Source organism: Microcaecilia unicolor, chromosome 11 (genome assembly GCF_901765095.1).
Source record: "Microcaecilia unicolor chromosome 11, aMicUni1.1, whole genome shotgun sequence".
NCBI lineage: Eukaryota > Metazoa > Chordata > Amphibia > Gymnophiona > Siphonopidae > Microcaecilia > Microcaecilia unicolor.
The window spans coordinates 55,822,322-55,850,247 of record NC_044041.1 but is presented as its reverse complement, the minus strand read 5'-3'; the positions used below and the strand labels follow the sequence as shown (position 1 = coordinate 55,850,247).

The following is a 27,926-nucleotide window of genomic DNA, read 5'->3' as shown; positions in this document are numbered from 1 at the left end:
AAGAAGAATCAGAGCAAAAGATTGAGTAGAGGAATCTCCAGACAATTGCTAGCATCTCTAAACCTGATTCTGAGTAAGAATCGATTTTATTAACAGATTTAAAAAAAACCTTTATAAATCATCCCTGATCCACCACCATTCTTAAATTCCCTAGGAATGTGCAAAATCTTGTAACCAGGTGGACACAATTCAGATAGATGAGTATCAGAATTGCTAGTTAACCATGTCTCTAATAAATGCTACCCCAATATCTGAGTCTCCTATCAAATCGTACACAATATGTGTTTTATTGCACACAGATCTAGCACTAAAGTAACAGCATAAGATGGCACTTTAATATGGCTGAAAGCAAACTTTCCTTAAGCCTGATCTGTTTACATCAGAAGACGTTACACGTGGTTCAGAATAAGAATAGCAGCTAGAGACAACCTCAATACTATCTCGTCACTAATGAATAAAGTTCTCCCTCTATAAGTATCTCCATATCTAGGTCTATTCATGTGGAAGCCTAAAATTGGAATTCTGTACTCTGAAACTGATCCTCTACAACATTTAGCAACCCTTCTGTAAAAAGCAGCCAAACTACAGTATAAAATAACTAGCAGGTGATGACAATTTGCAAGACAAAATAGACAGACAAAAATAAATTACCCAATAGTTCTATCAAGGTTGTTATTAGAATAAGAAAATATATGACCCAATCATTTCTGCTTTATTTTAATCAATAAAATAGGTTGTCTTAAAAATATCTAGGGGGTGATTTAGTAGGTTGACAATCTAGCCAAAAAGCTTCAGTTTTATAAATGCAGTAATGAGGGGGGGGGGGCTCTTTTCTATTAGTATCTGCTACAAAGGCAGACTTTTTTGATGTGGGATAAGGGAAGAGAGAGAAGAAATATACCAGTATAGTTTTAAAAAATAGTGTGAGAATGCATCCAAAGTTCCTCTGATCTCCCATAAATACAAGAAATATGTTTCTTTCCCAAACTAAGGCAATTTTTCATATTTCACTATAGATACATAACCTTCCATTGATTTATTTATTTTTTTCTTTGTCCTTTGGAATTTAACATTTTGAAGTCAGACATGAAATGAGTCATTTAAAGTCTTAGATCCTATTTTTTCCAGAGATAGGGTGTATAGGAAACATTATGGCAAAAGACCTTTGTACTATGGAGTCCTACTCTGTCCAGGTTGTGTCCTGTTTACTGTTTATGGAAAGTCCTTGTACTAAGAACAGAGAGCTGGAAAGGCTCCAGCACTGAAGTTGCCTCTCCTTTGTGCTTGTCATGCCAGAGACCAAGGCTGTATTTTCCGAATAAAAGTATTTGCTCTATTCATGCCAAAGTTCTCCTCAATGCCTCACTTGGTGCCAATATACCAATTATCAAATCTCCAATGGAGGGGAAACCAAAGTACCCATGAATCACTCTTGAAAGAAGGCACCTGAATAATTTGAGGTGTTCCTAATTAAACACTTTTAGAATATTACCGATACTAACAAACCTGACCAAACTTTTGCACTTCACCTGTTTTATGAAACCTAAAGAAACACTGCTAGGACTATTACCCTAATAACATCCGAAAAAATGTTTCATGAAGATGATGACTCTAAAGACAGGAAACATGGTAAAATAAAGTAGAATGTAAAGTGGATATTGGTACAGGAAGGAAACAGAACACAAATGTCATGTTTTATAGATATATATGTTTATGTTTGTCAGTCTGTACAGTTGTAAAATATATCTTATGTTCTGTTGTTCAACTATGAGAGAGTATTTTCATATGGATTTAAAGACAGTTTTGGGAAAAGTCGCATCTATTTCGTTAATTTTTTCATAGGGAGGTAGCTAGAATAATGTGGTTAGATTTTTTTTTAAAAACGGCACATTAAAAGCACAATTACAACAAAAGTCAGCAGTTATACTAAAACCTTTGTCTAGTATCCAATATTAACGTTCAGAAACTTTGATTCAGTTCATTAGTTAGGATTACTTGCAAAGGTAGAAGCATAAAAGATTTCAACTTGAATTCATTGAGATTTTAATTTTTTTTTTCCTTAAAAGTATGCGCATAACCATATTTAAAAACTGTTTTTCAAGAAAATAGTTCCAGTTTGTCTAAAAATCGTCCCTTCGTTAAAAGATCATCCGCATATATTTCTAAAGTGCAACTGGTAGATTCGGTTACCTAGTTGGAACAAAATAGCAAAAGATTTAGAAAGCAAATATCTTAATAGGTCTACAGAAACATCGGATTTTAAAACTTGCCTTTGTAGTTGTAGGACACGAATAAATATTACAGAGCATATGGGTAACTTTCCACCAGTGATCTAAGTTCAGACTTTACTTACAGTCGATAAACCGCTGATCCAGGACACGACCATAGCGGTTAATTTGTGTATAACGGCTAATAATAAATTCATTAATAAAAATCGTGCCAGTGTCTTTCGCATCAGTTTAAAAGGCACGTGATGTCACCCTGTGTGGAAAAGCTATTTAATAACATTCTGATCCGAATTACCGGGCGGTCTTGTTTAAAATCAGGGGCTTTTGGCTGTGTTCTACAGGTGCTGCCCTAGGACAATGTTTAAGTGAGTCTCTGCTATCTGTTTGTTCGAGATGGATGATAACTTTAAGAATTCAGCTGCTTCTCCAGCAGCCCCTAAATGGTGTGTTCCTGTCCCTCTCCCACCGCACAGGAGGCAGACAACGGTCGTTTATTAGACTGGAATTGGGTTTTACGCTCTCAATCGACCCAAACTATAGCTCAACCTGCTCATCCAGTGTGTACGTTTCTGAAAAGTGATATTTCTCCCGGAGCATGTAAAGAGAAAGCAACCCTCCTGCAAATATATAGTAAGTAACATAAATAATTCACAGTGATATCACTGATTTAACCTTTGAACGCTTATAATATATTCAGGTTTATGACTGGAAATTGAGAGAATTCGAATTATACAAATATAAATATTGAATACTGTATTTCATTTCATGCAATATGCATCCGATATGTTTGCGATAGTTTAATGACGTTATTCTGTCCTCACTTTAATATTCCCTTATCTCTTGTTTGTCCTGTTTGTCTGTCCTAATTAGATTGTAAGCTCTGTCGAGCAGGGACTGTCTCTTCATGTTCAAGTGTACAGCGCTGCATACGTCTAGTAGCGCTATAGAAATGATAAGTAGTAGTGATGTCTCGTTCGGCATATAAGTACACAAACCCCCGGGGAGGGAAGTAGTCATATATAAATTCAGATACATAATCTACTGCAATCGGACATAAAGAGCTCCTAAACCAACTGAGCATTAAAATTGTTTTTAGAAACCCAGAAACAGTAAAATGTCCATAATTTGTATTCACAGTTTATATTATAATTCACTTGCAATAAGGTTTATGCCCATAACTAATGCAGCTTTGGGGATAGTTTCAAGTGGGTCTGCTATCTGTTTGTTCGAGATGGATGACAACTTTAAAAATTCAGTTGTAATTAGAAGGTGCAGAATAATGATGCATCTATGAACAGCCCGCCTAACTCGTGACCCCAAAATTTAGGTTTTGTAACCCCACCGTTTGGGAAGCTCTGAATTAACTTTAGACGAAATCAGTGTGAGGGGATGAATACTGCGGAAGATACATACAGGGCTTGCTTTTGCGATATTCTGTCATCAGAAACGAATCAGAACCCTTCCCCCCCCCCCCCCCCCCCCCATCAACACCACTGTCACTACCACCATTTTACAGTCCAGTCTATGGATTCTGTGAAATTAGTCAAAAACATTTATATGATATAGAAATTTTAACAGCAACTTGAAGTGATTTATGCTTCTACAAAGTTTGCGTTTTACTCCTGTCTAAGATTAAAGGGGCACACGAAGATTCACATGCTTCAGGTTTCTCAAAAGCACACCTTGCTAGAGTTCCCCAATTTGTCATAGCAGTTCGTTTTCAATAAAACTCCTATTACACATACCTCTGCAGGCAAATCTCGTGTGAGGACCTAAAGAATTGCAGTGCCTGTCATATCGTTTCAAAGCGATCATTTTATATGGGTGAAATTGACTCCGTCTGAACGAAGCATGCAATTCTACATAGAAGAACGAATCTGAGTGACAGAAGAATAAACAGATAGAACAGCACCCCACTTCTCTAATGGTTTCTATTTCGAGTTATGCAAGCCGCTGAAAGACAGCTGCCATGGAAAACCATGGCGATAGAGTGTTGCTGCACTGTTTGTCATCAGAGGCCAGTTCTTTCGTCCATTTTAATCGATATAAATGCAACAAAAATAACTATAGGTAGCAGTCTAGGAAGGACAGGACCACGTCTACATCGTGTCTTCCATAACACTGAAATGCATCAAACACTTCTCATAGACAAATTAGAAATTTGACTCGGTTAAAATATTTTATCTATCCTAAGCATATAAGGTCCCCCCCCCCCCCTCTGTTTTCTCATATACACATAAGGGAAGAGAGGGATAGTCTAATCTTAATTTAATAACTTCTCTATCTTTTTTCTTTCTATAGTGGAAAACTAATATTGTCAAACCCCAGGCATTAAACAGGCCAGTGATATACCTATAACCCCACATACTGAATGGGCCTGATTTAATTAAAAAAAAAAAAAAAGCTGGAAAGGGTCAAGCAGTAAGTCAAGTATAATGAATAATATAGAAACCCAGAAAAATGTAGGCAGATAAAGACCATATGGCCTGTCCAGTCTGCCCAACCATGCCATCTGCTCTCCCCATTACTCCCTAAAGATCGAACATGTTCATTGTATATTTTCTATTTAATTCACAATTTGAATACAAAAATATAAATGTACTTAAACATTCCAAAATTGCTCTGGTTCAGTGCATTCTTAAATTACTGGTTCATAAGATCATACAGGGTGAGGTCACAGGATATATGTCAGATCTTATTGACCTACCAACCAGGAACTCTACCAGCTCATCACCAACATTCCTGAATCTCCACTACCCAAACTGTAAGGGACTGAAATATAAATTAACATATACATCCAGCTTCTCTTACATATGCACTCAAATTTGGAATGAATTACCAAAATCCATAAAAATAACACAGGACATAGTGACCTTCCCTAAACTATTGAAAACTTATTTAAGAAAGTATACAATAACAACTCATCATAAATTCAAATTAACATAATGCAACTATACAATATGTATTCTCTATATCTCAACTGTTTTTGCTAATTATCTTGATTTCCTGTCTAATGATCCCAATTGTTCAAGCTTTCTTTGTTATGAATGAAGTTTAACCTATTACCTTTGTCCCTTTTCCCCAACTATGTATTTCTCCTATCCGGAACTGGTAATCACCACTTACGGAATTATGTAAGCCACATTGAGCCTGCAAATAGGTGGGGAAATGTGGGATACAAATGTTATAAATAAATAAAACGCCGTCTTTATTCTCTGAGTACTGTTCACCCCTTCTAGCCCTGCAGTCATTCACAGAGTTTGGCAGCGTTTTTATTTAAGTGTACGGATCCTAGGCGGAGAAACTCTTGTCACCTTGCTGCTGTGACTTACACCAGATGTTTGCCATAATGCAAAACATTTATTGGCAGAAGAGAAAGATAAATGTCTAAACCAGAAAAGTGTGTGGCGGGGGGGGGGGGGGGGGGGGGGTTAAATGAAGACGAGCAGAGTTTCTCAATTGATGGCAGTTGGGAAGAAAAGGAAAAAACGAAGCACCTGGGTAGAGACAGAAGAGGCCCAGAGGGGCAGCAAAGAGGACGTGATAGGCAGAGCTATAGAAACGCTAATAAAAATAGTTCCCAGTGTAACAATGTCTGTACCGCTAGCCAAATTTCCAAAGAATTCAATATATTTTTTTTCAGTGAAATAACTACTTCAAAGGGAAAAGGCAGCGAAATAGGAAATGTGTCCCTTGGAAAGATTTTTTTACAATTGTGAGAGTTTTGCCTGCTAAAACAGACACAGGCCTTTTCTGTAGCACCTGTAGGAAAGGAAGACAAATCCACTGGGAGGCTTGTATGTTTTCATCCTTTGGGCTGAAGGGCACTTATCCTGCTACAGACAAGCCCTAGAGGAGTTCCAGGCAAATACCAGACGTGATGGTTGGGTGTCCAGTAGCTGGCATAAGAAAATCTGTGCACATGTTTTATAGGACAAGGGAAAACCGAGCCGAGACTCCATGCTGAGATGGGGACAGTATAAATGAAATGAAGTGTTGAGTCTGTAATGAAACCTGGGAAAGTCAGAGCTGGTTTCCTGCTAGTGTTCCGTGTCCAGGGCAGTGAGTATCACGAGGCTTATTCACAAGCATTTGCACAATGTCCAGCTTGAGTTACGACTCGAAAAGAACTTAGCAAGTTAAAACAAAATTGCTTGTTACGCTGTTTATTACTAAATATAATGAAAAGATATGTATAACTTACAGCTTTACTTTCTCGTGCCCATTATATAAATTATTGGAAAATACATCAGTAAAACGTGTAAAGTAAGAGGGTATAAGTATCATAACAGAAAGCCAGATGCATCCTTTGCCCACCAACTATCAGATAATTATATCGGATTGCTGGAAAGGGGGTCTGCTAGAGGATAAAAGCCTTTATAGGGAAAATGACATTATTATACTGTAACACTAAATTTAAGAAGGGGCTGGAGGAAAGCAGGTGTTAGAAATCTTTTACAAAAAAATAACTCGGGCACCATTAACTGACCTAATAACGTCAAAATACTTATGTACGTGTAAATTCGATGCTATCTAAATGTACATTTACTGCAGAGTGCGGCTAATTTAAATGCAGGGGAATCTGAATTTACCAAAACAGATTTGCACTTTTGTTTACCATTCATACTTTTGAACGTATAATTTTAGGGAAATGCAATATTAAGATATCATAATAGGTTTTGCATGGTATGTCCAAAGGATAGTTGAGGAACCAATGTGTAAGAACTCCTGCTATTAGAATATTCTGCCTATAATAACTGTGTTTTTCCTCAAAAATCACATCCTGATTCTTCTCATTGGGCTCGTTTTAGAAAGATATTCTTATAGTAACACGAAGTTCTGATAACATTCAGCGCATATTCAATATAAAAATCCAGCTGTTTCCTTTCAGTTTGAGCTTATTCATTTATGCTAACATGATGGACGAGTTAAAATATTGCCACTAAAAGGTTGAAGAGGTGTTTTGTCACTTTTGCTTCCACGCAAAACTCTTGCCAGATTTAATAGTTTTAAAATGTCATTATTAGTAGAAGGGGGAAAACACGGGAGCGCAAATGATGCAGTTTTTGCACCCAAGCAAACCTGGCCCAGACCTTTAACAAAGCTAAGTTGCCTGATCCCCAGCCTGGATTCCAATAGCTTGTAAGTCAAGTGGACGCATTTCAAACTCATTCGGAGGAAGCTCGAATCAAGATCTCTCTCTCTCTCTCTCTCTCTCTCTCTCTCTCTCTCTTCCTCCCCCCCCCCCCCATGACGGACCCAATGGAATAAATATATAAAAAGAAGCACTTCCAGTCATCCTTCCAGAAATAAATACATCCCTAAACTAGTTTCAACCTACTTTAAAAAGGGCAATTATGTTTTGGGAGGGGTGGGGTTAGGTGTCATTAATAAGATAAGAAACTGTCATCTTTTATTCGTATTTAGCCATCTTCTGCCTATTTTATTGCATAACTGTTTAATTCTCAATGTCATCGATAAAATAAGAAAGTGCGTCATATCTTGTATATATATTTCTTGTTCTTCCGTCTATTTTGTTGTATAGAAACTGTTAATTCTCAGTGTCATCAATAAGATAACAAAATCTCGTATATGTATTTATTCTTCTTTTCTATTTAATTGTTTAATAACTTATCAGTGAATTGTGTTATCTTTTATAGGTATTGTTTTATGTTTATTGCACCACTTAATATGCCGTTACTCAGGGCATCAAAAAGCGGTCTGTTACTTCTCGGGCTCCTCTTTTTTCAATCATTTCAAGATATTTTTCAACGTATTTAAAGAAATCTCTTATAATATAATGGATTCTGAAAGTAAGGAGACTGTATTAATCAGAAACCGTATTTCAACACACTAGAATTATGTCTTGGTTTTTATTTAGTATAGTCAGACGACAGAAAGAGATGAAGGTCTCCCAAACCCATCTTGCCAAACACGGTCAGCATTAGCCTAGGAAAACACGTTTTTCCCCCGGATGAATTAACACTGTGTAATCTGTGTTAAGGTTTAATAGTGTGTTTTCCTAAGATTTCAATAGTCGCGTTTCTTTTCAGTGTTTGGCAGGAGGCTCAGGCAGAGAGTGCTGTCTCCTCGGGTCCTGAATTCCGTCTTTTATCACCTGGCTATTTACACAGGACACTTCCGATGTGGTCACGATTTTAGGTGCTTTGTATCAGCAGGTACATGAAACCAAGAAAATAGGCAGCATCATTACTTCCTTATTTGCTTACTTCCCATCCAAAAGAGGGTCCTGAAATCATGATATCTTTATTACAAAATTCTAAAATGATAACAATAACAATCCCTCGTTGCAACCTGCCCAATGTTCTTCTGTCCCTCGTGTCTGCTTTCATAATTCTCTAGCTTTGGTCTCCAAAACCTCTGATCATAATTCATTATGGAATTAAAATGTACTCTGCCCGCGTTGCCATCTTTACTCCGAGGGTGATATTATTAATGACAACGACAGCAACAAAGGCGCTTTGAGTTTAAGGTCTGATATTTCCGTCCAGCCCGACCCCCTCTATATTCACTGGTGCCCGAGTTTACTTCAAGTTAATATTTCAACTTTGACTTAGTATCATAATTTCTCGGTACCTAAAATATTATTTTTATGGATACGTTTGGAGGTCAACTGTTCCTTCATTGTATTTAAAGCCTTTCTGGACTGGAAGGGATACTCAGTTCGGTTTTTTTTTTTCTTTCTTTCTTTTGGAGTTTACAGATGCAAAGCAAATAAAGACTTTTCTGGAACAGTTCTAGTGACACATCCCCATCAAGCAGAGCCAGCAAACTGAAGCTGTCAAATGAACAAATCAGAAAAAAGCAGAGGTAAGTCCATCAATAGAACAGCAAATGATTTATTTCAAGGATCTACTGTAAGAATTATGTTTGACCTTTAATATACCATAAATTTGTTTTTGTTACATTTGTACCCCGCGCTTTCCCACTCATGGCAGGCTCAATGCGGCAGGCAATGGAGGGTTAAGTGACTTGCCCAAAGTCACAAAGAGCTGCCTGTGCCCGGAATCGAACTCAGTTCCTCAGGACCAAAGTCCACCACCCTAACCACTAGGCCACTCCTCAAAGTCTTGCAAATTAAAAAAAAATCGATAGCTTGCTCTCAAAGCAATTTCAGAGTTTCAGGAAGTAATGATTTGGGATTAGATCATGATATCAGGGTGCAAAACTGTTAGGGTTTACAGGAATACAGCCTCATACATACAATGCAAATATTGAGGGGGGAAGTGTAATTCTTGCAGATTGCCGTATGGCTTTGCCCCTCTAGACCTTGGCTAAACACAGTGACTTTCTTACAGTTTCATTATTACGTTTTATGGCTTCCGAATGCAACTGAGGTTTCATGGCAAGTCATAGGAAATGCCTGTTTTCTATATATGCACTAGGAACCCCCTGTGTAAGAGCTAATCCTGTAGAAATGCCGCTGAAACAAAATGATCTAAATACTTGCTGTAAGATATGAGCTGCTTAAAAACATGACTCAAAAGCAAATATCTTTATGGTGCCTGGTAACAGCAAATGAAATAACCATGCAGCAAATGAAATAATATAGGCAGGCTGCACAATCTTGCGCCCCCTCCCTCGCTTTTCCTCTCAAGCACACACAAACCAGACATGAGACTGATTTTTGGGAATAAATGGCCACAGCTTTATTGACAACACATTAAACGGCCCCTAGGAAGCACCCGAGCCTTGGGTTGGACATTGCAGATGCTCCAGCCCTCCACCATGCTTAACCAGCTAGAGGGCCAGCATCTCCGCCCAAGTGGCGGCCAGCCTTACCTCTGCCCCCAGCGCGGCCGCGCATCCGCCCGCTTGGGACTGCACCTCAGACAAAGTCTCACCTGCCATGTATAACCAGCGAGGTGATTGGTCCGCCGGCAGTGAGTGTTCCTGTCCCTTGCGTGAAGCGGGCAAGCCAGCTTGGGACTGCGCCCAGAAAGTTCCCAGGTTAGGTCTCATTATCATCGATATTTTGATACTGCTCAAGCAACTGGTAGAGAAAATCGTCATAGCACCAAGAGATGAATTTGTTTCCCCTCTAAAGAGCCTTCATTTTGAGAACTAATGAAAACAAAGGCTTAAATCAAATCAGAAAACCCTAGAAAAGGAAGTGATCTAGATCCTGAAGCAGCAAAAAAAAGGCTGAGGATGGCGCTGGCAATGATAGAAAGGAACAGGGAAGTCCACCATGCCTTCTCTCAGAGGGAATATGTTGCCTCCCGGCTATGGATAAGAGAACGGTGTGCTACAAAAGCTGTAAGTGCCCAATGACAGCAGAGCCATTGTGGACTAGAATCTATATATCAGGCCTAAAAACAATTATACGCAGACGGGTGTATTCTATAACCACTGCATAGATTTTAGAAACGCCAACAACCCGCCCATTCCACACCCGTGGCCACACTCCCTTTTCAACTATGCAACTTAGAATTTACATGCATCATGTTACAGAATACGCTTACACCGTTCTGCACATAAATTATAATTAATGCCAATTAGTATCAATAATTAAGTAGCAATTATCAGTGCTGAATGGCTTGCTAAGTTGTGTGTAAAAATCCACAATATGACTAGATTTGTGCACACAACTTGTCACGCTATATAGAATCTAGGGCACATTTTTAAAAAATTTAAATTTACATGTGACATAAACGTGACCAAAATGGGTATCTATGATCCATTTTTTAATATTTACATGGTTAAAGCTCATCACATTTATAACACTAATTAATTCAATATTGTGGTCTATTACTTTAAAACTTAGCTATAAGGAATTGTCAAATATTAAGCATATATTAGTCTCTGCACTGTGGGTAAGTACATATTGCCATACTAGGACAGACCAAAGGTCCATCTAGCCCAGCATCCTGTTTCCAATCCAGGTCACAAGTACCTGGCAAGATCCCAAAACAGTACAATGCAATGTATGCTGCTTATCTAAGCAGTGGATTTTCCCCAAGTCCATTTTAATAATGGCTTATAGACCTTTCTTTTAGGAAGCTATCCAAACCTTTTTAAAACCCTGCTAAGCTAACTGCTTTTACTGTGCTTCAGTAAGAAGACTGCTCAGCCCACATCCCTCATCCTCTATCTGTTATACCATAGCAAGCAGATAACCTATCTGCTTTTGCAATGCTATTGATGGTAAAATCGATAACATTGTTAATAAAATTTGTAATAAAAACAACAGAAGGAAAAGCAAAAATGTTTTAGTGGCAGCACTGAAATGTAAAATAAATACATGCATAGAAATAAAATATGTTGACCTTGTTGTTATGACTAAACTTTTGCTGGTGCCTTCTGATTAAGTTTCAAGCAACATTACTGAATGTTCTCTAATTCTTTCATTATAACAATAATTCAGCGGATTTGATGGACTGAAACAAATGCTTTTGCCTCTCGAAATTCCAATGAAAACTGTTTTCCAGCACTGCAATTTGAGAGGTATACAGTTAATTTGTATAATCCTCTATTAATGAAATGCATTTCAATACAGCTTTGCCTCAAAGATATTTTCTGTAACAAACTCTGCTCATTCACCCCTCCAAAAGAATTAAAAAAAAAAAAAAAAGATTTAAAAGCAACCTGTGGACAGATAAAACTAAACCCACCCCTTATTCTCCTGTTTCTATACCCATGTTAGTTTAGTCATTCCCATAAGAAATGGAACTCCCTAATCTTTTATTTGGCTTGTTTGTCTGCTTTGAATAGATTGCAAGCTCTGTCCAGCAGGTATTGTCTCTTACCTGTATGTGTACAGAGCTCTATACCTCTAGTAGTGCTTTGTAAGTAGCAGCAGCAGTAAAACAAAAATAATGATTTTAATGGGATGAGGTGTGCATGCTGCATAAATCCTAACACCAGAAAGAAACACAATGTAGCACAAAAAAAGGTTATGTGTCTTGCCAGTATTCATTTATATCATTTTTTAAAATATCTATAATGATCCAGAGGTGAAGTTTGAACTACTGAATGATTTGCTATGTAGCTGTACTCATGGAGCTATGTATTTCTGTAATCCTCCTCTCTGGCCAAAACATTGTGATACATGGAGGGGCATAATTGAACGAAAACGCCTATCTCCATGGGCGTTTATCTCCAAGAACGGGTCCGTGAAGGGGTGGACTGAACCGTATTTTGGGAAAAAATAGACGCCCATGTTTTATTCAACAATGTGTGAGCTGGGCGTTTTTGTTTTTCAGCGATAATGGAAAATGAAAGCGCCCAGCTCAAAAACGAATAAATCCAAGGCATTTGTTTGTGGGAGGGGCCAGGATTCGTAGTGCACTGGTCCCCCTCACATGCCAGGACATCAACCGGGCACCCTAGGGGGCACTTTTACAAAACCAAAAAAAAAGGTAAAAGAGCTCCCAGGTGCATAGCACCCTTCCCTTGTGTGTTGAGCCCCCCAAATCCCCCTCACAACCCACTGCCCACAAGTCTACACCATTACTATAGCCCTAAGGGGTGAAGGGGGCACCTACATGTGGGTACAGTGGGTTTGGGGGGGTTGGACGACTAATAAGCATTAAGCAGCACAATTGTAACAGGTAGGGGGGATGGGCCTGGGTCCACCTGCCTGAAGTCCACTGCACCCCCTAACAACTCCTCCAGTGACCTGCATACTGCTGTCAGGGAGCTGGGTATGACATTTGAGGGTGAAAATAAAAAGTTGTGAAACATCATTTTTTGTGGTGGGAGGGGGTTAGTGACCACTGGGAGAGTCAGGGGAGGTCATCCCCGATTCCCTCCAGTGGTCATCTGGTCATTTAGGGCACTTTTTGGGGCCTTATTCGTGAAAAAACAGGGTCCAGGAAAAGTGTCCTAAATTCTAGCTAAAAACGCATACTTTTTTCCCATTATCGGTGAAATGCGCCCATCTTTGTTCGGCAGATAACCACGCCCCAGTTCCGCCTTCGCCACACCTCTGACACGCCCCCATCAACTTTGTCCGCATCCGCGACGGAGTGCAGTTGAAAACGTCCAAAAATCGGCTTTCGATTATACCGCTTTATTCGTTTTTGTGAGATAAACGTCCATCTCCCGATTTAGGTCGGAACTTGGGCGTTTTTCTCGTTCGATTATAAGCAGGATAGTGTGTAGGAGTTTAGGGATGCAGAAGTGCATCCTTACAAGGGAGAAAAAAAACCATTAGTCCACTTAAATGCACAGAAATAAAGGTCAGCAAATAAGAAAAAAAAGTGATTGATACTTTTTAGTTGAACTAAATACATTTAGTGGAGGAGTGGCCTAGTGGTTAGGGTGGTGGCCTTTGGTCCTGAGGAACTGAATTCGATTCCTGGCACAGGCAGCTCCTTGTGACTCTGGGCAAGTCACTTAACCCTCCGTTGCCCACCACATTGAGCCTGCCATGAGTGGGAAAGTGTGGGGTACAAATGTAACAAAAACAAATTTCTTGATCAGCTTTCTGGCAGTTTAATGCAGAGGTTCTAATTTGCCTTTAATATATTATCAATGATGACTACGTATTGTCGATGTTTTTATGATCTGTGTTTTACCTGATTGATTTAGGGGGCCTTTCACTGAAGTGCATTAAGTTTTTGTACTTAATGAGCCCAAACAGCAAACATTAGTGTGCACAGACACAAAGGTTGTATGCTAATTGTTGGGGTGTGCCCAGCATGTCCTGTGGAATTAACGCATGAACGTTTGTATTAGCAAGCATAGAACCTGGTCGGAATTAGCACGGCTGCACTTAGGAGCCAATGCAGAAAGCTTCCAACATGGTTATCACGGGTTTAGGTCAAGTTTTACCACAGGATAGCAATGCAGAAAAGGTTTCAGTGCAAATGTTAACTCACAAGGAAACTCTTACCACAATTGTACTGAAGTGAATGTAAATGCAGTACATTTCATAGCCCGTGGCAAGCTAAATAAAAAAAAGAGCTTTGCCACTTGCGACTACCATGGGAAAAGTAACACCAGAATCTGAGGCAGCATAGAAGGGTTGATTGAGAGGACTGTGTGTCTACCAGCCAGGGGCATAGCTACGGGCAGGCCTGGATGGGCCCAGGCTCACCCAGTTTTGTCTCAGGCCCATCCAGAGTCCCTCGCCATGTCTCCTCGCCCTCTCCCACCCCCGCCGTAGTGCCTGCATTGAATGTTATCGGCGCTGCCTCCTCCTGTACTTCACAGTCTCCGCCTCCCACCCCTGCGGCAGCACTTGTAATTTGCTCGGCGCTGCCTGACAGCTGACAGACGTGGCGTGATGTCCTGCTCTGGGGCCTTCCCTCTGCTGCACTGACTGAACTTCCTGTTTACGCAGGGTGGAACACACGTGGCAGAGGGAAGGTCCAAGAGCAGGTCATCGGCGCCTCGTCTGTGAGTTGATCAGGCAGTGCTGGTAGCAAATTGCAAGCGCTGCCGCGGGGGTGGGAGACTGTGAGGGGCAGGAGGAGGCAGTGCCGATAGCGTTGAATACAAGCACTGCAGCGGAGTGTGGAAGAGAGTGAGGAAGACAGTGGTCTCTGCTGGCTCTGCAAGGGGAGGGGGCTGAAGGGAAGGGAGAGGTTCTGGATGTGTGTTGGGGGGTATGAGAAAGACAATGGGGTGCTGGCCCTGCAAGGGGAGTGGGCTGAGGGGAATTGAGAGGTGCTAGACTTGTGAGGGGCAGGGGGTTGGACAGAACGGAAGGGAGAGAGGTACTGGACTTGCAGGGGGAGGTTGGAGGGAAGGGGAGAGGTGCTGGATTTGCAGGGGGGTTGGAGTGAAGGGGAGAGGAGCTGGATATGCGGGGGGGGGTGGAGGGAAAGGGGAGATGTGCTGAATATGCAGAGAGTTGAAATGAAGGGGAGAGGTGCTGAACATGTAGGGGGGCTGGATGAAAGAGAGGTGCTGAACATGTAGTAGGGGGTTGGATGAAAGGGAGAGAGGTGCTGGACATGTAGGGGGGGGGCTGGAAGAGAGGTGCTGGATATGCAAGGGATGGCTGAAGGGAATGGAGAGAGGTGTGGACCTGCAAGGAGGGCTGGAGCAAAGAGAGAAAGGTGCTAGACCTATGGGAGGGGTTAGAGGGAAGGGAGAGAGATGCTGGACAAGGGGATAAAGGAAGAGGGAGTCAAATGCTGAACCCACAGTGGGAGAAAGAGCCAGATGCATAAGGGGAAGGAAAGAGAGAGGAAGAGAAGCTGGTTGGGGTGGGATCAGAGAGGAGAGGGACACATTGGTGTGGAGGAGGGAGAAAGGGGACATAGGGAGGTGTACAGACACAGAAGGTAGATGATGGGCATTAGGTGGGAGCATGGGGAAAGGCACACAAATGTGAGATACTGTATAGGGATGGCAATGGCATATGGGCACAGAGGGGCAATGCGAAGGCAAAAAAGGAGGTAAAAAATCCTCACGACACCGTGAAGATGAAACAAAAAAGTGAGGAGAATGGATGAGGATACCAACTGTTTTATATTTATTCACTTAAAAAATTCACTTAAAAAATTACATGTAATTTTTTAAGTGAATTTTTTAAGTGAATAAATATAAAACAGTTGGTATCCTCATCCATTCTCCTCACTTTTTTGTTTCATATCCACAGAGGGGCAATACCTGACAAGGGGGGGGGGGGGGAAGGGGGATATAGAATAGAATACAATGCTGGACACTGGAGAGGGGGGTATATGGACACAGAGAGGGGGAGAGATACCAGACAAGGGGGAGAATAGGAACACAGAAGGGATATGCTGGGCATGGGGTGCATAGGTACTCAGAGGAATGATGATGGATGAGGGGATATAACACAGAGGAGATACTGGACAAGGAAATATAGGAAAACAGAGATGGGAGATGGATAATGGACATGGATAAAGAAGAAATGTCAAATGGACAGGAGACCCTGCCAAGTGAGTTAAGAGAAGACAGAGGGAAGCAGAAATCAGACACTGGGACCAATATAATTTGAAAAATAAAATGACCAGACAACAAAAAGGTACAAAAAATTATTTTATTTTTAATGTTGTGAATATAATATGTTGGATTTGGAATGTACATCTTTTCCAGAGTTGATTTTAAACACAGCTGGGTCCAGGACAGAAATCTAGGAAAGGACCCTAAAGTCTTCAACTTCCAGCAGGCGGGCTTTCTCTTGCCAGGGAATCAGGCACAATTGCCCTAGTTGCAACCCCTAACACCATCCCTGTGTTATCTTTATATTTTGCACAGGAGGAAATGCCTTTCTTTCATGTTTCTCTGGTGTTGTACTACATGCAAGGTCTGGTTTCTTGAGGTTTCTGTTTAATTTATATTTCTAGAGTTTGTGGTCACTTATTTTGTATTTGACATTTGTGTTCTCTGTGTGTGAGTGAAATATTCTGTTAGCATGAAGTTTCAATGTAACATTCTGTAGTAAGTTGGCTTGTTCAGCTTTCCTGATAAATGTGTTTGTATTTTAGGGCCCCACTATAATATTTAAGGCACTTCCTTTTCATACTGTAGGTAGGATCCTTGTTTTTGGAAGTTAGTGTTGGTATGGTAGATTTGCTTTGGTTTCTGAGTGACTTTTGTTTTATAGATTTTTTAAAATTCATTTATAATATGTCTGTTATTGAGATTACACTAGAAACCAAAATGTCTTTGTATGATGAGTTTTATGTGGAAATGTCCTTGCTGTGCTCTGTATCCATTGTTGGTGAAGGGCCAGGAGGTTCCCCCTCCCCAACCTGGCAATGCTGCCCTGGATACCTGCATCTGCTTGACTCCTTTGGTGGTCTAATGGCCCTCCTCACCACTGATCCCCCCCCCAGTTCAAAAAGTTTCCATGGTAGTCCAGTGGCCCACATTCCCCCCCCCCCCCCCACACACACACACACATACCCTTACCCACAATTAAAAATTTTCCTGGTAATCTAGTGGCCCTCTTTCCCTCCACCCCTCCCCAGACCAAAACGTCTTACCTTAAATTAAAAAATGTAAATATCCGTGAGGTTTAGTGGCACCCTCCCATCCCCATCTCCTCCCCCTTCCCCACCCCGCTATACCTTACAGGAGAGGCAGGAGCAATGCCAACTGACTCTTGCCTCTGACACCTCCATCTTTAAAAAAATGATGGTGCACTGCCCTGCTTGGTGCATACTGGGGGTGCACTGGATGGGGCCTGCTGCCAGATATAGGAATATTCCCTTATATGGCAGACAGGCCATACATGGTACATCCCCAGAATGCGCTATGCAGAGCGAGCACTGTAATTTTCCAACATGATGGTGGTGGAGGAGCAAGTAGGCATCACTTTTGCCTCTCCTCTAATGTACAGTGGGGTGGCCTCGGGTGGGCTGGGGGAGGAGTTGGGAGGCTGCCACTATACAGCAGTATTAAATTGTTTTTTAATTTAAGGAAAGGGATTTGAATCTGGTGGGAGTGAGGGATTAGGCCACTAAACTACAGGGAAATATTTAATTGTGGGGGGGGGGGGGAGGAGGGGAAGCACTACATTTCCAGGGGCTGAAAACATGCTGCCTGATCTTTTGACAAGTTCTAGCATGTTTTGTCATATTACACTCATTCTCTGTTTGTTACACTGGCTCCCTCTTGATGAGCACTGTTCTTTTGTTGGTTTTAGCATTTAAGATTTTTCAAGGAATGGCACTAAAGTATTTTTTGAGCAAATTGGCAGTTTATGTTCCTTATCATCCCTTACACTCTCACAGTGATAGACATTTTTCTCTTCTTTCTGCCAGAACCTTTTGGCTTGAATGCACCTGTATCCATGCATTTTCCTGCTCTATAGATTTTTCATGGAATAGTATTCCTTTGTCCCTCAGATTGGTGATTTATTGGAATTTCATAGAAATACTAAAATCTGAGGGCTTGGCATTTATGAGGTTTATAGTATTAGTTTTACCTGTTTGTATTTTGCTGTAGTTTATTAGCTCATTTTATTGTGTCTATAATTATAAGGGCCCTGTTTACTAAGCCCTGTTATAAGTGCACTAGTGTTTTTAGTGTGCACTAAAAATTAGTGTGCACTAAACCTAGAGACAACCATGAATATATGGGTGTCTAGTGCACTAATTTTATGTGCATGCTAAATATGTGAAAAAATATGTGAAGAGCAAGCTAAATATGTGAAAAAATAAATAAAATATATATTTTTAAATTGTGGGCAGCAGGGAAGGGATGGGTGGGCCACTATACCACCAGGGATTGTTCAGGGGACAGGAAGGGGGTAGCTGACAGGGATTGATGCAGACTGCCAGGACAATTTTTTTTTTTATAAATGTCACCCTTTCTATCAGTGTCTGAGCCAATCGGGGCTCAAGCATTGACAAGAAGGGTAAGTTTGCAATGAGCTGTGCATTACTGCCACAATTTTAACATGGCAGGAATTTGCATGCTCATTGATCACTGCATCCCACACCAGTTTTTTTTTTTGCAGGAACTCTGCATGCGGCCAGCAGCTCTAACACGCTGCTTTCTGCATTGGCCCCTTAGTGTCTCCTATTGAGGAAGTGCTAAGTGAATCCACATTAAATGCACACATGAAAGTTAAAGCGCGTTAATTACTGTGCGCTCACCCATTATGCAGTCCACACCCATTCTCCACCCAAGATCTACCTAGTTCCTGCCCCTTGAAACAATATGCAGGTGATATGTGAATCACTGGCAAGCTGTCATGCTACTAGCTGTCAGCATGCTACTGTGGTCGTGGTTAATGAATCCTAATTTGCAGGTTATCAACTTAAGCCACTTTAGTAAAAGACCCCCTTAGTGTTTTCATTGTATTGTCTGTTCTCTTTTTTTAATGACTTTTTAACATGTATTGATTTATGCATATTTGATTATACTCCACTTAGACATTTTGATGAGGGGATGCTAAATCCTTTTAAATTAATAAGTAAGCAAATAAATAAATAAATAAATAAAATACTTCCTTTCTCAGCTGCAACCAGGGAAGCTGAAGTAAAAAGCCAAGTGGTAGAGCCATACCCAGGTGGCTGAGTGAGGGGCTTCTACCACAAGATTAGTAAGAAAATATTCCATGGTCCTGTAGTAAGCTGATATGCAAATTCAAAACATGCAGAATTTGCGTGCAAATCAAGGTTCTGTAAAGGCAGCTTCACTGTGTGAATGTCTGGAGGGGGGGGGAGTGGGAATACATATCTTGTTGCATAAATACCTAATGGCCTCATTACCATTGGTTTTAATATAAAGTGCACCCAAGTACACTGGGCAAGTTAACGGCTACCCTTGAATTCCTTTCTGCATTGTGGGACCAAAAAGGTGAGTGCAGAATGTTCATTAACCGCACAGTTCTGCCCTCTGTGCTTTTCTGCATCAGCCCCTCTGGGCGGGTCAGGGTAAAAGAGGACATGGCCAGAAAATACAAGCCCATGGCTGATTACTTTCCAGTGATAGTGCGAAGAGGGAGGGGGTAATCCTTGTAATGCAACCTGTGCTCCTCCACCTGTATTTTTCTGACCTGCTCCTTCTGTTGGCACCTGAGGAAGGCAGTATTTACTCCAGAAAGCTGGTCAAGAAATGTGTTAAGTTAGTGCCATGAAAAGGTGTCCTCCTTCTGCTGATCTTTATTTCCGCTTTTCCCAGCTAGATTCAGACTTGGGCGTGCTGAATAAGAGGTCGGTTTAAATAAACCCCAGTGAAGCAGACACACTTGCAGTGCCGGTGTGCAGGAGGCGGGACACACACACACAGGCTTTTCTCTCCTAGCTTTGCAGCCTTCAGACAGACTGCAGGGAGAGTCCTGGGTGACCTCAGTACAGTCAGTCTGGGAGAGAGCCTTCAAGGGAGCAACTGGCCGGGGAGGAAACTGTATAAATAAATAAATAAGACAGACGTGCAAAGGGGAGCAAACTCTCTCCGCACTTCTGACATGGGAGCAGCCCTTTTCCAGAGCTGAGAGGGTTGCATTTGCTCATCCTGCTTGGAAATCCTCCGTGTTTTTTGTTTTGTTTTTTTAATCTGGAAAGACAGAAAGGATACACCAAAAGCACGTTTCAGAGGGAGGGAAAAAAAAAAAGGTTCCTTGAAAACTTCCACAAATTTGTTCTCCACCCACCCGATTTTGAAGACTCCAGAAGTTGTGGTTGGCTTCAGCTCCTTTGGTTGCAACTTACTTTCAACTGGATGCTGTGGTAGGGAAATAAAACAGAGAAGAGGGGAGCAACTGGGGGAGTGGGGGGGGGGGGGGGAGGGAGATTGCTGCTAAAGTTTCTTCTCCCTTATGGACGAAAGCAGTCCTCTGTCTCCTAAGGCAAATGCTTTCAGCATCGCCTCTCTGATTTCAGCTGCAGAACAAGCAGGGAACGAAGAGACTGGGGAGCTCGGCGGGGGCCTGAGCAAAGCCTGGAATCTGGCTTCCAACCGATTAAAGATGCATTTCAGCGCAGTGACCAGAGACTTGGAGGGTGAGTGGAGCACCTGCACTGCAGTGAAAGACGGGGGTATCGTCAAACAACAAAGCCTATAGGTGTTGGGCTTTAAACATTGAGTTATTTAATTAGCAATTCGATTTGTAGATGAAATTAACGTGATAATTATTTGTATGTATTAAGGTGGCATGAACAAAGAACAATATGTGGTCATCTGCATGAATCAAAAGTTAGAGCTGAGGTATAAATACCTTTTCCCAACAGATTTCCTTCACTACAAATACAGTTATTGTGATTGCTAGTGGGCCAGCATGTTAATCCATTTTAAATCTTACCTCCCAAAGTGCAGACGTTCTTAATGACAATATTGGCAACTGAAATTCTGAACATTAAAACAACAACAACAACAAAAAGTTCGTTTTCCACGCACTAATGGGCAGTAGATGTAGAAATATAAAGGAACTCTTGCCAATCATATAACCTTAAGACAATTATATTGTTTTTAAAAAAACAGACCTTTTCAGAACACCTTTGGGAGCAACTGGAGAAGGAAATCGATTTGCTGAAATTTGTATCAAGCAGTTCAAAAAAGGCATAATATAAAAATACATACTAGTATGTTGGGTGCACCAAGAATTTAACTTTCTTGACTTTCCAGGCCAGTAATTTCGAACCCTGCACACTAAAATATCACTTCAAAACTACCGTGCAATAAGGCAATTCGGTATTCACTAAAAACAAAGTTCAGAATTATTAGGGTAATCAAAGCCATCACCTTGAAATCTGATTCTGAAGAAAACAAGTGAATTGCATGATTAAAAAAAAAACAAATGTCAATAAAGTGGATTTATTGACTTGCCAACCTCAAACTCGCCAAAAATTGAAAATAAGTCAGTTTGAAATTATAAAATATTTCTGAACTGCTTCTACTTTTGAATGCGCATCTAAAATGTCAGAAAAATATATGCAGAAAATGTTTATAATGTGGCGATGTTTGCATAGTACATACTCCCCAAAGCATGAATATTATCAATATAAATTGAATGAATATTACGTAACAGGCGTGTGTTAATTTCCAATATAAATGATTAAAAGCAATAGAAATTTTTAGTAATAAAAATATTTAAAAAGGAGAAATCAACTTTTGAAAATGTTGGTTAAAAAGTCATTCACTGCCCAATATAAGGACGGGACAGGGCAGAACCTGGAGTAATATGGCCAAACATGCATAATACCCCCGAACCTTAAAAAAAAAACCACTGTGAAAATACCTGCGGACAGTATGAAGGAACATCTGAGAACCCACATTCATAAAAGCCTTCCCTCTAGGAAATAAATGATTTTGCTTCTGTATAATTAAGGCGTCCCATTATATAAAAGTTCTCTGATTCTGAATACAAAACCTACTAAGTCAGGTGATTACTAAACTATTTTATTGATTAGAGCGTGGTATAGCAAACTTTTTAAAAATATACATTCTTGTTATATAAAACTATTAATCCACAGGCTGCAACTTTACTTTGTCTCATATCAATATGATTAGCTCATTAAAATCCACCCTCCCCTTCAAAATATATTTTTTCCTCAACAAGGAGTGCGATCGAAATTTTTCAGAAGAAATAATATATCCCTCCTTCCTCAATGTGCGGTGCTCTATGTGGTAAGCCCACAGGTTTCAATGTTTGTGTGTGTGTGTGTGTGTGTGTGTAAAATAAATAAATAAATATATAAATAAATATACACACACACACACATATATGAATGAGTGTGTGTGTATATATATATATACACATACACACACATTCATACAAAAATAACTTTTTTAAAAATTCGTTTTAATTGCATGGCAATACGTTTAAGTGCTAGGGTAAGACGTTTGAACAATGAACTCACCCCAACGCTGCGAGTCTATTTCAGTGTGGTTTCCCTTAGTTTAAAAATAATACCTGGGTGATTTGCTATGGCAGCAGCTTCGTGGTACAAGTATGGTTTTTTTTTTCAATTGTTTAAACACTGTGGCGGGGAGGTGGAGGGTGGGGAAAATGGGCAACGCCTTCCAGTTTATGTGAAAAGTGGGTGTTAGGAGGAAGAACCCCCCCCCCCATTAAAAGGCGCACTTCCCTGTCAATCAAGTCATCGTGGGGTTTGAATCCCAGAGGCCAGGAAAGGTTGGGTTTTGGGTTTTTTTTTTTTACCTGCCCGTTTTATGCTTATCTGAAGAGAACGGAGAAGCGGGTTTGTGGCAAGGGGAAGGCCCTGCCCGTCTGGGCAGGAGATAAGACAGAGTCTGTGTACTAGAGGCAGTGCAGAGAGCAGCAGAGCAGCATTAAGGAAAGGAGCAGGAGCCGGACTCTCGATCTCGGCCAGTAAACGCCAGGGGCCGAAGCACGGGCGCCCCCCAGAGAAAAGCGCAATACGCCCCTGCTGAGGGTCTCTTTTACCCGTGCAACTCACACCCGGGATTTTACCTTCCCCGGGGGTGCAAATGCACGATCTGACTGCAGCCAGCTAAAAAGGAAGACAGGCAGGCAAAGAGGCCGCGTCTTTAAAAAAAAAAAAAAAAGAAAGAAATCCAGGGGAAACTGAACAGAAACTTGAGGCGACAAGCTCGGGAGTGTACAGAGAGGAGCCGCGAGGCACAAAGACCCAAGGTGGAGAGCTAAAGTTTGGGACGGGAGTTTCTCCAAGGAAGAGTGAATTTTAAACCTATTTTGTTTTCTTTTCCCCTTTGTTTTCTTTCTCCTTTCTGGGATGATTTCAGCTATTTCCAGCCCTTGGCTCACGCAGCTCTCCCACTTTTGCGATGTTGCAGCTTTCACGGCCAACAGCTTGAGTAGTCTGAACGCTTCTGGGGGCTACCACCTCTCCCCCTCCCCCGGGGACCCTTACAGCCAGCATGAGCCGCACTACGAGCCCTGCTCTGCCGCCCAGCACAGCTACGCTTTCGGCCCGGGCTCCAACCCAGGCCCGGAACCCGAGAGCACTGCCTCCTCCTCCTCGTCCACCCCCGGTAACAGCGGCGGCAGCAGCAACTGCAAAGCCCCCGTGAAAAAGAATCCCAAGGTGGCCAACGTCACGGTGCAGCTGGAGATGAAGGCGCTGTGGGATGAGTTTAACCAGTTAGGCACGGAGATGATAGTTACCAAGGCTGGAAGGTACAGTATGCAAAAAAAAAAAAAAATCTCTCATTCCTGTCTTCTGACACTTCACCTTCTGTCTCTTTCACTCCTTCCTTCTTGCCTTAATTCCTTTCAAGGCGCCATCTTTCTCCACTTTTACCCCTTTAATAGACAGGCTGAAGGGAGGCAAAGATCTTGAAATGGTTCTGTTTCCCCCGAAATTTTACAGACAGGAGTCCTTTCTGCTGACAGCAAAGTGGTGTATTTTTTTTTCCTCTCCTGGCTGTGAAGAATCAGCGAGTGGGAGCTGAAGCAGGGATTTCGGTAACACTTTATCTCCCTTTGTGGCTTCCGGGGAGTTGGTGAGCTCTGCTCACAGTCTCCTAAAATCGTGCGACTTATTGTCATCATGATTAATATTGTACAAACAATTGGAGAACTATGTTAAAGCTACAACATTCTTTCATATTCAAGTGCAAGAGGCAGGTTCAACTCATATGATCAGGTCAGTTGTTCTGGGGATCACACCGAAAGGGGGAAAGACGGTAACAAAACTGAAATTGAAGAACAAATGCAAGTACTGGTATTCCTTTCTCTTGAAATTTAAGAAAAATATGACGTGATAATACTATTACCCGTGTTAGATAATAGACTGGAATATGAAATCAATAAACGCTTAATTTAGAACTTGTATATAAACATTTTAGAATCTACTTACGTCAGTTTTCCTATGTCCGTATGTGCTGATATGAATACATAATCCATTAGTCTTTTCTACTTTCTGCCCAACACTAGAATAAATTACAACGTCTTAAAAAAAAAAAAAGAGCCGTATTAAAAGCTGCAGACTAACACACTCTTGTAATTCAGTTCTGTGCCCCAAAAAACGTGCAAATAATAGCAACGTTTATCTGTAAAATTCTCCCGATCCTTTCTTTTCGAGCATTTGGTCCTCTGTGATTACATTCATATGCACGTCTTTATTTTTTAAAGGCCTAATTCTGTTGTATTCGTAGGTCACATCCGAGGAAAAGGATCGTTTGCTATACTAATCGTAACGTAGCATTTTCTAGAATATCCTACCTCAGACGGTTAAATAAAAGAAAAATAAAGGACTTATTTAATAGACTTGAGGGGTCAGTACATTATACATTTGTAGAAATACAGTAAAAGCAGAGTCATTTTATTCCATTAGGTAAGAACACGTTGTTGTCAATTAAAAAGTGCCTTCTGTGTGCCCTGCTTAAATGTTGTCCTTATAGAAAAAAAAAGGGCCATTTCCACCATTGTATTTTCTTTTTCTGGCAGAAGGAATCATTCAGATGCTAATTGTTCGTTTATGGTCTACGGTACTTTTCTTTTAAATTTTCCTGGAATTTTTAAATTGCATCTGATAATAAGAAAATTCGTATCAATGGGGCTACAGATCTCTACATGAACCAGTTTCACAAAAAGACAAATAACTTTCGTGGGGAAACTCTTTCAGCCTTAAAAGGACGCTGGTAATTCAAAGCAGGTAGGAGAGTTTAATGTAACTCTTTGTTAGGCACAACCTGAACCCGATTTAGGCCATACACAGAAGGCCCTGACATTTCCATCATTTGACTAAAGGAACTCAGTTTTATCAAAAAGCTGTGAAGATCCCAATAAGAGAGAGAGAAAAAAAAAAAGGAAAGAGAACGGAATAGAAAACGTAAGTGGAAAATAAAATCGAGGATCTAGACGAGGGTTACCAGAACAAAACAGCTGGTACGTTTTCATATTTCAGCTAATAAAATAGAGGAATTCAAGATTAACACAACTCATTTAATATACGTTGAAGTCTGATCTTAGTGAATAAAGGTGAGGGCTATAGGCAGGGGCTGGCTCAGGGGATTGTGGTGCCCTGAGCCAACTTTTTCATCGCCCCCTCCACCTGCAATCTAGTATCTGTGCCTCCACTCTGCTTCCACCCCCCACCTGTGATCCAGTATCTCCCCCTTTCCAAGTCACCCCCCTCTCCTGGTGGATGGGGCACTTGACTCAGGGCACCAAAATCCCAATCCGGCATCTCTCTCTCTTTAGGAGTTTTGAAGCTAGACCAAACTGGGATTTTGGCATCCTTTATCACCGGCGCCCTGGGCTAGTGCTTCACTGGTCCATAGGTTGAGCCGGCCCTGTGTATGTTGGTTAGAACTTGAACAAGGCCGTGGAAGCCTGAGGTGAGACCATAACACTAGGGGGGGGGGGGGCAGCAACTTAGAGCAAGAAATTGGTGGTATTTAATGTCTTTAAATAACATAGTATGTCCATCCGCTAGCAACCGAACTACTGGATTCCCCTCTCCCTGACTCTGGAAAGCAGTGAAGAGGTGCAGTGGACTCTCTCGAGTCAAAACTAACACAAAACCGTTTTACAACAGAAGTTCTGAAATGCAATGCACTGTTCTTGTTAAGGCTTTAGCATTATTTCGGAATCCACGTGTCATGCAGGGCTCGATCTTAGAGGAACTTCACAAGCAGAAAAAATGCTACCGATAATAACGCAGATTTAAATAAGGCCAGGGCCAGACTTTAGGCCCTTCCCTAAGAAAACCTTTTCTGGCTATTCTGCCGCTTTGCTGATTTCTTCCTCCTTCTCCAGGGCCTCCATCCTTATTCTGCATCCTTTTTTTTTTGGGGGGGGGGGGGACAATAGTCTCCAAATGGTTTATTTTAAGCCGTGAAAAGCGCCCAGTGCTCTTCCTGAACCTTCCAGCACCGGGAATTTACTACAAGACGCAGAAACTGTGCCGGAAACGGCTTCTTAAATGATCCCTTTTTGCACACAGTTTATTTTATTTCAGATCCAGCCAAAAAACTTGTCGGCTTAATAAACGACATATTTTCAAAATTGGTCGTACAGAAAATGCTATCAAGTAATCGTTTTCTTCCGATTGACTGGCGAATTTTAAGGATTCCCCGATTTGATTTGAGATGTTTTTATAGCTGGAATTTATCACAGTCTCCTGTTGATTTAAAGCTTCATTTAGAAAAAAAAAATCTCCAGGAGGCCTGGTTAGTAGGGGTCAACATCTTTGAAATAAAGATCGATTTAAGTATCTGTAAGCACTTTAGCACCGTAAGGATGCTAAGGTGTGAGGGACACTGTATGTTTTTGTTGGTGTAGGCAGGTAAGGAGAGAAGCCCTCTGTGGGCAAGTGACTCTGGTTGGCACCCAACCACTGGATAGGACGATTTTTAGAAACTCAAGTTCCTTTACACAAAGTAAGCTATTTTCTTAGCTTATAGGCTCATTTATTACGTTACGATTGTGGGTCTTACTAAAATCGAGCTTTTCCCCCCTATATTGCACCTACAACAAAAATCTTTATTGAATAGGACCTAGCAAGGTTTAGGGCTTTTAATTATTATTTATTTTTCCAAGCGGACTGCCGCTGCTAGTACTTATCAGCTCCAGGAATTGCCTGCATAACACCCCGCAGAAGTGAGGCTGGTAAAGCGCGGTGACGGGTTTCCCTGCGGCCCTGTTAGTGGGAGATTGTTTATCTTAGCCTCTGTGGGTCTGAAGTGTGGAAATAAAAGTGCCAGGGACTGCTCCCAACTCCCTAACAGACTCCTGTGAGAAACAACCCCCACAGTTTACTCGCCACGGGAGAAGCTTGGCTTAGAACAACAGCAGACTGCAGGATGGGTTCAGCAAGCGAAATGTGTAAACAGTGAGGAAAAAGCCAGCAGAACTGGACTGACACTCCGCAAATGGACTATAGCAGGTACTAATGTTGTAAAGAGAGAGACATGCTTCCTTTTGGATTGTCATGTCTATCCAGATGCAAAGCCCGAATTAAAAAAAAAATAGGGAGGTTTAATGTTTCTCCCTTTTCCTGGTCATTTATCTTATTTTGTGATGGTTTTGGGTTTTTTTGCCTTAACTGAAAGAATTCTTTTATTCTGAGATCGGAATAAAGTAGAAGAAATACAGCATTATATTTGTACAAACTCTCCGTGACCTTATTTCATCAGGAACAGTCCTGTTTTCAACAGAGCCACCTCACATACGAACCACCCCACTTTCTTTTTGAACTCACATTCAAATAGAACGTGGTGCATTTTTTTTCAGATTTAAGATTACATAAGGCGGCAAAAAAAATCCATATTCTCTCTAGAAATGTGTAAAAAAAAAAAACTGAGAAAAAATGCAACAAGTAATAATGTATGTATTATATATCAGTGCATGCA

General features: G+C 41.1%; 1 protein-coding gene across 3 annotated transcripts in view; it reads left to right on the top strand.

The window, feature by feature from the left end:
* Positions 1–2,762: 2,762 nt before the first annotated feature.
* TBX1 (T-box transcription factor 1) overlaps positions 2,763–27,926 on the top strand; it is a 58,112-nt gene continuing 32,948 nt past the window's right edge. Inside the window, exons 1-4 of one of the 3 annotated variants that reach the window (XM_030219754.1) lie at positions 2,763–2,858; positions 8,946–9,059; positions 20,507–20,626; positions 23,352–23,745. In XM_030219754.1, coding sequence (XP_030075614.1) covers positions 9,035–9,059; positions 20,507–20,626; positions 23,352–23,745 — 539 coding nt within the window. In that variant the 5' untranslated portion in view covers positions 2,763–2,858; positions 8,946–9,034. Of the gene's footprint in view, positions 2,859–6,249; positions 6,291–8,945; positions 9,060–19,951; positions 20,627–23,351; positions 23,746–27,926 lie in introns of those variants that run through there. The other 2 variants (XM_030219755.1, XM_030219753.1) reach the window with 2 other exon arrangements.